This window comes from Meleagris gallopavo, chromosome 30, assembly GCF_000146605.3.
Source record: "Meleagris gallopavo isolate NT-WF06-2002-E0010 breed Aviagen turkey brand Nicholas breeding stock chromosome 30, Turkey_5.1, whole genome shotgun sequence".
In the NCBI taxonomy this organism is placed as follows: Eukaryota; Metazoa; Chordata; class Aves; order Galliformes; family Phasianidae; genus Meleagris; species Meleagris gallopavo.
In genome coordinates this window covers 4,519,119-4,532,884 of record NC_015040.2, presented here as the reverse complement: position 1 = coordinate 4,532,884, position 13,766 = coordinate 4,519,119, and the positions used below count along the sequence as shown (strand labels likewise).

The window sequence follows — 13,766 nt, the reverse complement described above, 5'->3', positions numbered from 1 at the left end:
AAAAAAAAAAAAAATTAACCCTCCTGCCACACAATTCTGGCAGCCCTGTCAAAATATCTCATGTTTTATCTTCTTTTCCTCTGATGGGTATTTAAGTTCCCTCTATATTCTTAGAACACTGGCTGGAGCTTTATCTGCATTACTCTACAAAGTCAAAATCATGGAGCCTCCAGGGCCATGTGGAGGACATATTCTGTAGATGAGAGATGTGATACCTTCCAGTCCTTTACTTCAGTGCCAGGAAGCCTGTGAAGGTTTCCTGGCAGATGCTGTGACAAGGAGGAGTAGTGACTGTTCCTCATGAGGATGCAGGAACCACCCCATGCAACAGACCTGCTCACCCAGATGCACAACTGGATCACTGTGTTAGATGGGACATTATATGCAGATCTCTTCTATTCTTCAGTATTGTATCAGTGGGAGCTGCACTTATGATGCCAGTCTGATTCAGGAGACAGTATCCATCTCTGGGTGATATCTCCAGGCATCCTGGGAAGGACCCTGATTTGAGATTGTTTTGGTGGTGACTTCTGTAAAAGAAGTCAAACGAAACAGGAAAACCAATGTGACAAGGGAAATTGATCAGAATGCCTCTGGTTTCTGCCTCTCTCCCAGCCCAATCCTGCCCCAGTGTAGCACATCAGTACAAGACAAGTTGATGTAACACAGCCACCAACATGTACTGTGACCTCTCAGACCAGATAATCCACTCACAGCTGGGTCAAGGGTGTACATGGCTCATCTATTTCATATCCGTGCTTCTGGTCTTTACTGAGCATTTTCTTTATTCATGGGGAAAAAACAAAAAACAAAAAACAAAACAAAAAAAAAAACCCACCAAAACCACAACACATTTTAATCAGCCGTACTTCTGTGTTGTGATGTTTCTGACAGCTCATCCAGGAACTGGAGGAAGGCTCAGATGTACATTTGGGAGCTAAAAAGCTTCTTATTGTTACAGTGAATTTCATATGCATTGTAAGGAGGGAAAATGAATAGGAAGCTTTAGTTAATAGATACCTCAGATAAAAGTGTGAGTGCATCTGATCACCATAGCAACACAAAGAGATTGCAGGGAGAGGAAGTGTCACACCGCCTGTGTCTGTGCCTTGACCTGCCACAAAAACAGCAGCTTTCACACACACATGCTCGCCAGCAGGGATACAGACCTGTGTACATGTCGCAGCCAAGCACGTACATGTTCTGTTCACATTTTCAGCTGTTCAGTTGCACATAGTGCAATTGAAGGGGAGGGAGTGTTGATCTGCTGGAGGGGAGAAAGGAACTACAGAGGGACCTGGATAGACTGGATCAATGGGCCAAGGTAAATTGTATGAGTTTCAATAGGGCCAACTGTCGGGTCCTGCAGTTTGGCCACAACAACCCCAGGCAACCCTACAGGCTTGGGAATGAGTGGCTGAAAGCTGCCTGGTGGAAAGGCACCTTGGTGTACTGATGGACAGTCAGCTGAATATGAGCCAGCAATGTGCTCATGTGGCCAAGAAGGCCAATGGCATCCTGACTTGTATCAGGAATGGCGTGGTGAGCAGGAGCATCCTGCCGCTGTACTCGGCACTGGTGAGACCTCACCTCGAGTAATGTGTTCAGTTTTGGGCACCTCAATCCAGAAATGACATTCAGGTGCTGGAGCAGGTCCAAAGAAGGGTACAAAGCCTGTGAAGGGGTTGAAGAATATGCCCTGGGGCTATTTAGTCTGGGGAAGAAGAGGCTGAGAGGAGATCTTATTGCTCTCTTCCAACACCTGAAAGGTAATTACAGCAAGAGCAAGGCTGGTTTCTTCTCACTAGCGACAGGTGACAAGACAAGGGGAAATGGCCTCAAATTGCACCAGGGAAGGTTTAGGTTGGATATCAGGAAAAACTTCTTTACAGAAAGGGTTGTTAAGCACTGGAATAGGCTTTCCAGGGAGGTGGTTGAGTCACCATCCCTGAACATGTTTAAAAACGTGGTGCTCAGGGACATGGTTTAGCAGAGGGTTGTTAGAGTTAGGGGAGTATGGTTAGGTTGCAGTTGGACTTGATGATCTTTAAGGTCTTTTCCAACTTGAGCAATTCTATGGTTCTACGATTCTATAGTCAGCTAGTGCATGCACACACACAAAGCCCCATTAAAATGGACCACCTGTGTCCAAACTCACTGCTGACAACTATTTACATAGGCAAACACAATTTTTAGCGTGTGAACACAGGTGTGGATTTGCAGAGGGAACATTAGGATAGTCACACAGCAGTACACACAGTGCACACAGCCACTTCTCCTGTCCTCACACAGCACTTGCACAGCATGCACATCCAAGGTGCTCAGAAAATTTGGCTTGTTTTCTTTTCAGCGTGAAGCTGCTCTGTCCCCAAGCACACTGCTCATGCAAAGGACACACACGCATGCAGCCCAACTTTGTGTGGGAATTCTGTCATAGACACTTTGGCTTTGGCTGTCAGGAGTGCTGAGCACCTGCTGCTCCAGAGACTTTAACAGCTGCTTAAGTGAAAATTAGGCCCACGCTGTCTGTTCTGCAAAAGCAGTTTCTAAGCAACAAAAATGATATTCTGTGTGCAGGCAACATGCGTTAGCAGGATAATACTAGGTAATTCCAGACAAGACCTAAGCGGGTGGAAGAATGGATGGACTGAACAATAACAATGATAGACCAAGTAATGGTAATAGAAATAATGAGGCTGATCTTATTTACCAGGAAAGGAGAGGAATGCTATAAATAAAACACAACAGTGACAATTCCCTATATAAAGATTTGAGCAACTTAAATTTGGCTTGCGCCCTAAAAATAGCCTCCGGTAACCCAAGCTTTACTAACTTCAACCAGGGTGTCTATGGCCTTAAATATTTGTGCTTCGCTTCGCGTCACCATTCGGGCACAGATAAAGCTGACGTTGTGTCCTGCGCTCTGTGAGCGCTGCTCTGACAGCGCCGTGCCGCGGGCAGATCCTGTCCATCCACAGCACTGCCAACCCCAAGCAGTTCACAACGCAGAGCCTGACGCCGTGCAGCTCTGGCCTTTTGGAGTTCAATCACTTCAAGTAACTAAGCAGAAATTAAACCTCCAATGAAATTTGTACATGTAAGGTTACAGAAGGGTTTTGGAAGCCAAGAGCCTATCGGCTCTACACAGAAGCTGAGGCCTCAGGCCGCGCTGGGGGCTCTCACTGCATCTCGGCACAGAGCGACCTTTTTTTTTCCCCCGCCTTTTGACCAACTCAGAGCCGGGCCCACCTCCCGCCAGCCGCTCTCCTCTCCCTGGGAGAGCTGCGGCCCTCACCGCAAGACCCCGCCTACTCCGCGCTGTGGAACGGAGACCACGGCGCTCACTGCAGCCGCCCCGTAGCCCCCGCCCCACACGCACCACCCCCAGCGCCGCTTCCCACCCTCCTCCTCCCCCAGAAGCCCCTGCGCTGCCGGAGCGCGGGGTGCGCTGGGTAACGCGGCCTCGGCACTCCCGGAATCCGCGGGGAGGGGTTGCGTTCTGTGCCTCGCTCGGACTGCATTTCACACGGTGTCCTGCACGTAGTCTCGGCGCAGGTTGTGGTGGCCCCTTTCCCCCTGCATGCCGGGAGACGGAGTCCCTACGAAGCAGCCCTCGCGTTGCCTTCCGGGCGCGAGACTACATTTCCCATCATCTCCCTCCAGCTCCGTCCCCGGAGCCGTCCGGGCGCCATTTTGTTTTGCGTTCCAACCTAAGATGGCGGCCGGGCGAAGAGAGTGAAGGTTGCCGCCGCCGGGTAAGGGCCGTCTCGCCGAATGCCTCCGCTCCCGTAGGGCTCCTCTCCGCCGGGGGCCGCCCTCGCCCGTCCCCCGTCCCGGGGCCGATTTGGGTCCGCGGAGGCGGAACCGGTCCATGGCCAGGAGGTGGCCGACGCGTTCGTCGCGGCCCCCGTCGCCATGGACCTGCGTACGGCCGTGTACAACGCGGCCCGCGATGGGAAGCTAAAGCTGCTACAGAAGCTGCTGGGCAGCCGCAGCCGAGAGGAGCTGGAAGCGCTGACAGCAGGGCCCGGTGGAGGTGACGGCCCCGGGGGTGGGAGCACTCCGCTGCTGATCGCTGCCCGCCACGGACACCTGGAGGTGGTGGAGTACCTCCTGGATCACTGTGGGGCCCGCGTGGAAGAGGGTGGATCTGTCAACTTCGATGGAGAAACCATTGAGGGGGCCCCGCCGTTGTGGGCCGCGTCCGCCGCTGGGCACCTGGGGGTGGTGCGCAGCCTCTTGGATCACGGTGCCTCAGTGAACCAGACCACGCTGACCAACTCCACACCACTGAGGGCTGCCTGCTTCGACGGGCACCTGGAGATTGTGCGCTACTTGGTTGGAGAGCGGGGGGCTGACTTGGAGGTAGCGAACCGGCATGGACACACTTGTTTGATGATTTCTTGCTACAAAGGGCACCGGGAGATTGCACGTTACTTGCTGGAAAAAGGGGCTGATGTCAACCGCCGGAGCGTGAAGGGGAACACGGCCCTGCATGACTGTGCAGAGTCAGGCAGCCTGGAGATCCTGCAGTTACTGCTCCGCTCCAAAGCCCGCATGGAGAAGGATGGCTATGGCATGACTCCTCTTCTGGCTGCCAGTGTCACCGGGCATACCAATATTGTAGAATATCTCATCCAAGGAGGGCTGCAGCAGGAGGAAGAGGATGTTGCAGGGAACCAAAATGAGACCTGTGCTTTGGGTGGGAGCCATCAGAGGTGCTGCAGTTCTGGTCGGAAAACTTCTGAGGGCTGTGACAAAGAGCAGCATGAGAGATGTTGTGCGTCAGCTTCCAGTCGGGATGACCAGCAGGTTCCTAATGTGTTCTGCACTCGAGAGGCTGCTGTGGAAGCACTGGAGTTGCTAGGTGCTACATTTGTGGATAAGAAACGTGACCTTTTGGGAGCCCACAAGTATTGGCGAAGGGCAATGGAGCTTCGATACGAGGGTGGGCAGTACCTGCCTAAACCTGAACCACGGCAGCTTGTGCTGGCATACGACTACTCACGAGAAGTAAGTTCGCTGGAGGAGCTAGAAGCCTTGATTACTGATCCAGATGAGATGCGCATGCAGGCACTACTCATTAGAGAGCGCATCTTGGGTCCTTCGCACCCAGACACTTCCTATTACATCCGCTATCGAGGGGCTGTCTATGCTGACTCGGGCAATTTTGAACGCTGTATTAACTTGTGGAAGTATGCTCTTGACATGCAGCAAGGCAATCTGGAACCTCTCAGCCCTATGACTGCCAGTAGTTTCCTTTCCTTTGCTGAGCTTTTCTCTTATGTGCTTCAGGACCGCTCCAAAGGCACTTTAGCTACCCAGCTAGGTTTCTCTGATCTCATGGGAGTACTGAGCAAAGGTGTCCGGGAGGTAGAGAGAGCACTTATGCATGGCAAGGATCCTGTAGTTGACTCGGCACAGTTCACCAAGACACTGGCCATTATTCTCCACCTGGTCTTCCTGCTGGAAAAGGTAGAGTGCACCCCAGAGCAGGAGCACCAGAAGCGCCAAACTATCTACCGCCTGCTGAAGTGCAGCCCTCGAGCCAAGAATGGCTTCACCCCTTTGCATATGGCTGTGGACAAAGATACCACGACAGTGGGACGCTACCCAGTGGGCAAGTTCCCATCACTCCATGTTGTTAACTTGCTTTTGGAGTGTGGGGCTGACCCAGACAGCCGTGACTATGACAACAATACCCCGCTGCATGTTGCTGCTCGCAATAACTGCCCACTGATCATGAGTGCACTGATGGAGGCTGGAGCCCATATGGATGCCACCAATGCCTTCAAGCAGACTGCTTACGAGCTGCTGGATGAGAAGCTGCTCTCCAAGAGCATGATGCAGCCCTTCAATTACATCACCCTCCAGTGCCTTGCTGCTCGTGTCCTGGACAAGCACAAGATTCCCTACAAGGGCTTCATCCCTGAGGAGCTGGAAGCCTTCATTGAACTACACTAGAGTGCGAGAGCTGAACTCCCAAGCCTTTCCTGGCACTTACTTCGCCCCCAGGAAGTAGCACAGCCCAAAACTTAAGGCCATCTTTGTCTAGGTGTCAAAGGCCGTTGTTGTGTTGATGGGCTGCAAGCTTTGTCCTTACTTGTCACCATCAAGCTGGCGTGTGCAGGGGTAGGGGAGGAGAAGGGTCAAGATCTCATGGCTATCCTTCATTGCCACCTTCAGGTACTAGATATCTCTCTCCATAGAGCACTGTATCCAGAGAAGGCTGCAGCCCCTGCCCTTTTCCATACAAACCATCTTATCATGAGGAGGAAAGAAAATGAAGATCCCTGGGACCTGCTGCCTTTCCCATTAGTGCAGAATTAACACAGCATTAAGCTTTGGAGCAGCTACATGTCACATATGCGGTCTATCCCTTTTCATCCCAAATATTGAACAGTTAGGAATGCAAGAGGGGAATAAAGTATTTTCCAACTAGTTCTTTCCCTGCCCCCTCCTCAGACTAGATACAGTACTGGTCTGATGGCAAAGTGGCTTATTCTCTGTTGAGGTAGTTGCTTTGCATGACAGTCGGGCTGGGTATGCTGATTATTTTTTTGTTTTCATTTTTCCTTGGTTGGCCATGTAGGAATTGATGTTGAAGATTTCAATGATTGTGCATAAATATGGGTTATTTTTTCTCTTTTAGAGCCAGGCCCTATCTATGCTGCAAGACTACTTCAATCCAAGTAAGATATAGTAAGGTCAGTTCTGGTTACAGTTTCATCGGTAGATATTGATAGGAATGGGGAAGAAAACCTGTGACCTCAGAAACAAAATGCTAATGTGGAATTCAAGCTTTTGCCTTGACCATTCTGCACACATTAATTCTCTTTCCCAAATGGGGTCCTTCAGCTCCAGAGCTCAGCAGGTGATCACACTGAGCTGTACAGAATGAATATAGCCAAGTTTCAGAGCTCAGCCTATGCACTTTTAACCATCTCTGAGGATGTATTCTGGCAAACCCTTTTACGAATGGGAAGTACTTAAAGTGTGAGTGTGGGTAGTGCTTAGGATTTTTGAATTGAGACAGTGAGTGTGGCATGTTTGTATGAAAGAAGAAAGAAGAAAGAGATGTAAGTTAAAAGCGCCTTCTGAGATTACTGATGTCAACCCAGGGGGCTCTGTTAGTATCCCATTTTGAAGACCTACATGAAGTGGATTGTTAATATCTGTTTTTGGCTTCTGATTCCATATATTTACTGAGGGTGGCGGTGCTACATCAGGAATAGAATTTGAAATCTCATTTGGCTACTGTTAGGCAAGCTCATTTCTCTAATTAGAATCTGCATGCAACCTTTTTTTTCTCTTTGAATTTGTAGTCTTGGGGTAGGTATTTGCCTCCATGAGCAGAACCCGTGTTGGTGTAAACATGGTGCTGTTCAAGCAGTTTATCTTCTCGCAGGAGGAGGGACTTTGGCGCCCTCTGGCTCCTTTTTTGGTCAGGGCAGAATGAAAAGCGCAGTTGAGGGTGAAGCAGCTGCCTCAGCTTTGAGAAATGTCAAGATTGGGAGTACAGAACCCTGGTAAATAGCCATGCACTATATGCTTCTGAAGCTTCTCTATGTGTATTTATAAGGCAGCATATTCATAAGCCTCAATAATCCAATACTCTCTGCCCCTTAAAGATACTAGAGATCTGCCATTACATTTTTGCAGTGTTAACTATAACTTCTATTTATAAAGTAAGGAGTTCTAACTTTTACTGAGATGTTCAGATGTAGTTTTGCTGCATTTTTTTCCCCCTCATTTTGGCTGACACTTGATCTAAAATGCAGGAATGGAATTTGTTAATTTGTGAGCTGCTGAGTGCTCTTAACTTTAAATAATAAAACAAAAAAATGGCTGCTAGAATGTAAGTGCCTTGGACTTCTTGCTGATAAGCCTCTATTTTCAACTCCTTGTTTCATAGCAATGATATGCTTGTGGATATGGTAATTCTGTTTCATTTCATCTGAATTTACTTGTGGGAAGAGTTAATCTACACTGCAGATGCAAACATTTCCCCTGGAAAAGGATAACACTGATACTTGAATGACATATCTTTATATACTTTGCTTTGTCTTTTGATGTAAATGAAGTAGGAAGGGATGATAATCTTTTGACTCAGATATTACCTGCCTTATACAGAGTCAGGACAGACAGGAAGAAGGGTGCAGTGTGGCTGTCATCAATTTGTTTTTAAGCCCCAGAGCTATCAGTGGGAGATGAAAAGCAAAACAAAAGAATTGAAGTTACTGGAGCTAGTTTCACAACAAGGATTCGGATTTCAAAAATAGCCTTCCCTGGGCAGGAAAGGAAAACATGGATAAAACATTTGAAAGTTTTTTCCTTCACTGATTGTTCCTCAAAAATAATTTGCAACATCTTGGTCATTGTTGAGCATTTCTCAGCTTCACAGGGAAACTGGGGAAAAATCAGAGGGTCACAAGCACATGCATGTTCTCTTGGTGAAAACAAAGAGTGACAGGCTTCCTTTCCATGATGAGCAAGAGCAAAGACAGCCCTGAAAATGTGGAGTGAGTGAACCTGGTGCTGCAGTTGAAATAGGGCTTTGCCTGTTGTGTGGCAGTCACTCCTTTTGAGTCACTTGGAAATCAGTGCACAATAAGCTTAAAAAAACACCCTGCAGAGTGTTTTACTGCCTGCTGCTGTGTCTTTCTCTGTTTCTCCACTCCAAGCAAACTTGTTGTGACTGTTAAGGTTGTTTACAAACTAGAGCAGCTTTCAGCTGACCAGGTTTGCATAGTGTTTATTTATAGAAAGCATAATAAGTGGAGCAAGAATGATGTATATGCTTTCTCCAGACGGGAGGTGCTGCCCTGGTGGCTGCACAACTGCAATGTGACAGTGTTGCTGTAATACAGTGCCTATTCTAACAAAGGTGATGTGGAGAAGAGAAAATAGCATCATCTTTAGAAAGAATGCATGCAACCACCAGGAGAATTCCAGCAGGCTCTGTAAAGCATAAATGAGTTAATCCTTTATTATTGAGTCAGTGTGAGAAATAGAAGCCAAACTGTTTCAGAGCTGGAAGCCAGCAACTGATGGCAGCTCTTAAGCAGGACAGAAAGGGCTTTGGTTTGTGCAAGTCCCTTTGTCTTGCACTAGGTCTTAGCCAAGGAGGCCCAGGAGGAGCTAAGCCTCCCTTCAGGTCAAGGAAGGGAGACAGAGACATTCTATGAACAGACTCATGACTCTTCTGTCACCCTCTAGGCATACTGCTTGGATAGTACGTAATCGCCTGTAGTAGTCCTGCTTGTTGGCTTCCAGACAACGCTGGCTTCTCTTGATTTGAAACATACCAGGGCAAGTATTCGGAGTGACATGAGCACACAAATATCAGCAGAAATACCAGGAATGGGAGTCACCTGCTGTGTATCAATTGCACTGGCCCTGAAGGCTGTCTTTAATGAGCACTTGGTAGTTCTCTGGCTCTTCCAAGGGTGAGGAGTAGGTTGAGCTCTCCTACAGCTTGCACAGACCCTGAAGCAGTGCCAGTAGGCTCTGGAGTCTGCTGCTGTTACTTTGGGCCTTTTTGGCAGAGGAGTTTCTAGATGCCTGGTGGCCTTGGTCTGACCTCTGCTGACAGAACAAGCAAATGGCCATGGCAACATCCATCAGGCTGAGCAAGCAGGTTGGCGTTGTGCTTCAGATGCCATCCTTGCGCTAAAAGCCTAGTAGAGGTCTGTCTCATAGAGCCATTGCCCAGATCCTGCAGAATATCTCCCATGTCACTGGCCTTCCTCCACTCTCTGCTCAGCACTTCTGGTTTTGAGTCAAACTTTTCCCTCAAAGGTGGTAACATAAAAAGAAAGAATAATCTCAGTAGAGCATATTTCTATGTGTAACAGCCAGTCTGGCAGGGCCTAATCCCATCTCTGAACTTTTAAAAACAGTTAAAGGAGAACCCACAGCTTCTGCTTTCTCAGACTTTCTCCAAATTTTGCCCCTTTGCATTCTACCTTTGGTAGTTTTTTGTTGTTGTTGTTTTGTTTTGTTTTTTCCCCAAAGTACAGCTTTACTGTAACGTTCTTGTTCAGCCTCATACCTGGTGTATAATCTTGGTCCTTTGAGTTTAACAGAGTTTTCTTAAGAACAAAAATATTTTTCTTAAACCATGCCTCTAGGGGCATGTGGGAATTCTGTCTCACAAACACAAAGCTCGTCTCTTTGCAGTTTCAGGAGAGAACTGAGAATAGTGATCTCCTGATGCCTCAGGCTATAGGCCTACAGCCTCTCAGAAGTTTTTGAAGCAAGTTTCATGAAGTTTTCCAGGTCTGATGTGAGGCTGGGGGAAATGATGCTGCACAGCAGCAAGGGGAGCGTGCCATGCACACAAAGTAGGCACTTATATGAACAGGCCACATTGCAACCATGAGCAAAGAGGGCAGCCAAATGAAAACAGTGTGGCCTTGCAGTGCAGAGCACCTTCACAGGAGGCCACAGTGACTCCCCAAAGAATTCTCAGAAGATTTTCCCTCAAATGACTTGGTCAGCAGCGGATTATGAAACATATTCCAGATGTGCCATCTCCCAGTCCTGTCCGCTTAAGAGCTACAGACATACAGAGATATCCCCAGCTGTCCCTTTTCTGATTTTACAGGAAACAACTGGAGAAATGCAAATATAAATTAATTAAAATTTATTTATCAAACCTTTCAGTTAATCCTCAGAAAATCAAGAAAATTGTTTTCTTGGTTAAAGGAAAATAAGCAAATGGATAGTAGTCTTAGGAAATGACAACCTCTTTGTAAAAGAAGGCATTTTTCTCCTGTGCTCCAAGAAATCAGAATAGTCCCTTTTCCAGCAGAATCTCTCTAGTCTAGGGTTTGAAATGAAGAGTGGGTGGCTCTGGCTGATCTTCATCTCTGATTAAGCATTCTCCCTGGATTCTTCCCCACTGTCCTGTGGACCTGGTGCAGCAGTTTCCACATGCATTGTGTTGTGGTTCCCAATCTGAACCATTTGAGCATGTTGAACGATGATGGGATGGGCACCTCCTGGATGTGCAGTCCTGTAGTGCTGACCTGATGGGAGATCAAGTGGTTGGGAAGGAGAGGGACCCAGCTGAGCAGATGTGGGATAACCAGCCCGAAGAAGTGGGTGTGTGGCAGCAGAGACAGATGATGGGGGATGGCACTGTTGGGATAACTGGAGAGGCAGGAGCTGTTCCAGCAGCTGCTCTAGGCTTGACTGATTCAGCTGCACTGCTGATGGAGACATCTGGGGAAGGGAGCCACGGGTCCGAACACCTAAGTTTTGCAGTGTTTGGCAGTGATCCTGATATAGCTCTCGTTTCCTTTTCTGCTCTTGGACTTGCTGTATTTGGCACCACATGGCCTTCCTTTCATTGATTTTCTCGGGGGTAAAGGTGTTCTGCACTGTCCTGGCAAACACAGGAGAGTTCTCATCCAAAGCCACCAGCACACTGAGCATGCTGGGAATCTGACTCCGCTCCAATGGATTCTCCTTAGGTACAAAAGGAATGACAGAGTTGTGCTTGGAAGGTCGCTGGATGGACTGCATCAGAGCTGAGTTTGTTTGAAACATACACTGGTGGCACAGGAAGTTCTTGGTCAGCAGAAGGATAAGGAAAGCAGAGTTTTCCATAGCATCCTGAAAGCAAGTCAGCTGGTTGTGTCCTGCAACAAGGAAGTCCTCGCAGAATGTGGCACCATCGGGAACCCCCATGTTCTCCAGCAGGTCCTTGATGCGACAGGCAATATGCTCATCTTCCCAAGCATGTAGAACAACAAAAGTGAAGAACTTTTTCTTTTCACCTTTGGGCTCTGGTGCCAATGCTGCTTTCACAGTTTTTAAAGGAGGAGGGCCAGTTGGAGAGGGGGATGAGTGGAGGCGAGTGGGAAATGGTACGTTGTAAGGAATGCTCTGAAGAGGAGGGGGAATGGTTGAAGAAAAATAGGTTTGAGGAGGAAAGGAACAAACTGAAGTGGAAGCAGCTGCAGAGTTGGAAGTGCCTGCTGGAATGTAGGAGTCTTCTATGGGTATGCAAGCAGGACCAGTATTTATTGTCGTTCTTGAATAGGGAAGACTTGTAGATAATTTTTGCTTTTGGTCTCTGCTTTTTTTTGGTACCTGAGGTTCTGCTATCACTGTGCTGGAAATATCATTACTCTCAACAGGTTGGCCCACAGCACCCAGTGTGGGCAGCTGTGTTTCAACAATAGGGAGAAATGAACTGGAACTGATCTGCAGTGTCTTCCCCAGATGGGGGACTTGGGGATTTGTGTCCTGAGTGGAATGACTTCTGGGGCTGCCTGTTTCCTGCAGGCTGTGGCTCTGTCTCTCTCCATCAGGCTGTCCAGTATCACTGGTGCTCTCTTCACACAGCTGACTGGACTCACAGGAAGGAGTCGGCATGCAAAAAATAGCTGTTGGCGATTGACTGATCAGGAGATTGGTGAAGGAATTGGAGATCCCTGAGGATTGCAAGGTCTGTGGGCCTGAAGGGTCTGAGGTGTTTCTAATCTTCATTGGGGAACTTTTCACCATGCTGTTTGGGCTGGTCATATGGAGAAATCCTGTGCTCACATCAGATCTCAGTGTCCGAAACTCACTATCTGAATCCACAGTGCTGATAGCTGAGCCACATCGTTCCTGATCTACAACCGGGATGTTATTGACTGTGTCCCCCTGAGCATCCCTGTTAATATTAAAAATGTCCTCAAAGCTTGGCTGGACCTCAGCACTATGTGCCATCTCATCAGCTGGTGGCCAAGATGATGGACTGGAGCAGCATGAATGGAAAAAGCATATTACAGCATTTGGGTTCAAGGTTTATTTCCCTGCAGTGCTCTGCAATGTCCTGGTTGTACTTCCTGTGCCGTGCAAGCAATAGCTTTTTGCAGCTCAGTGATTCGTCTCAGAAGTGAGATGTCACTGTCCTGAAGAGCAGAGCAAATGAACCTATGAGAAGAACATGGGACAACACACTGAGAAACAATGGGGCAGAGGGCTCCCAGGACTCAGAGCTCTGTTTGTTTTTTTTTCCCCATGTTTACTGCTTACAAATATGCCAGTGCACGTGACATGCTACACACATAATTCCAACTCTGTTATTAAGCAAAGAGTAAGTTCTTCACATTCATTTCACATTATAAACAACTGTTTTAAAGTCACTGCTAAATTGATCATGTATTTGGGTAAAAGCTAAGCATTCGTCTCCTCCAGGGCCCCTCCAGCTTCTTTTGCTCTTTGCAGTGGCAAGCTGGGAAATAAAGCCCTTTCAAACCCCAGGAAGGCCAAGAACACCCACACATCTGCTCTTGGGCTGTCTCACGTCACTGTGGACATTGGTGTGATCTCCTTCCATATCTAATCCCTGGGCTCTCCTAAACTGCAGCACTCACCGATGCTGGCTGAGCTGGGTTAGATTGAATAGCAGACCTGCAGCTCCACAAAGAGCCCGGTGGAACAGTTTTCTGCATATAAAGGAAACTGGAGTGTTTACAAATAGCTCTCAACTGGGGAAAGTCTAAAATTTAAATTTGTTTTTCTCATTCAGAAAAATTCTCGAATTGCCTAATGAATGAGCTCAAGCTGAACCTGAGGAAGTTAGTGGCTCTTTAAACGAAAACCGATTCAGTGAAACAGTCGGTGGGAGGAAGGAAGGAATAAAAGGCCAGGCATCGAAAGAGCAGAGCAGGACATTTGTAGCTCGTTGATACCCTTCCGCCTTGTGACTCAGCGAAACGCCCCAAACGGCTCGCGGCTCTCACTGCGCCCCTCCGGCCGCCGCT

The 13,766-nt window shown here is 48.1% G+C and overlaps 2 protein-coding genes across 2 annotated transcripts; one reads left to right on the top strand and one right to left on the bottom strand.

Moving 5' to 3' along the window:
* The first annotated feature begins 3,460 nt into the window (after positions 1-3,460).
* FEM1A (fem-1 homolog A) lies at positions 3,461-7,857 on the top strand. The gene has a single exon (XM_003213312.4). It carries the CDS (start codon positions 3,916-3,918, stop codon positions 5,962-5,964), a length of 2,049 nt encoding a protein of 682 aa, XP_003213360.1. The 5' UTR covers positions 3,461-3,915; the 3' UTR covers positions 5,965-7,857.
* Positions 7,858-10,631: 2,774 nt separating this feature from the next.
* TICAM1 (toll like receptor adaptor molecule 1) lies at positions 10,632-13,757 on the bottom strand. The gene has a single exon (XM_010725088.3). It carries the CDS (start codon positions 12,724-12,726, stop codon positions 10,879-10,881), a length of 1,848 nt encoding a protein of 615 aa, XP_010723390.1. The 5' UTR covers positions 12,727-13,757; the 3' UTR covers positions 10,632-10,878.
* Between the last annotated feature and the right edge of the window lie 9 nt (positions 13,758-13,766).

What these genes read in the sequence shown, in the direction of transcription:
- FEM1A (XM_003213312.4), top strand. Translation starts at nt 3,916, where the DNA reads ATGGACCTGCGTACGGCCGTGTACAACGCGGCCCGCGATGGGAAGCTA.
- TICAM1 (XM_010725088.3), bottom strand. Translation starts at nt 12,726, where the DNA reads ATGGCACATAGTGCTGAGGTCCAGCCAAGCTTTGAGGACATTTTTAAT.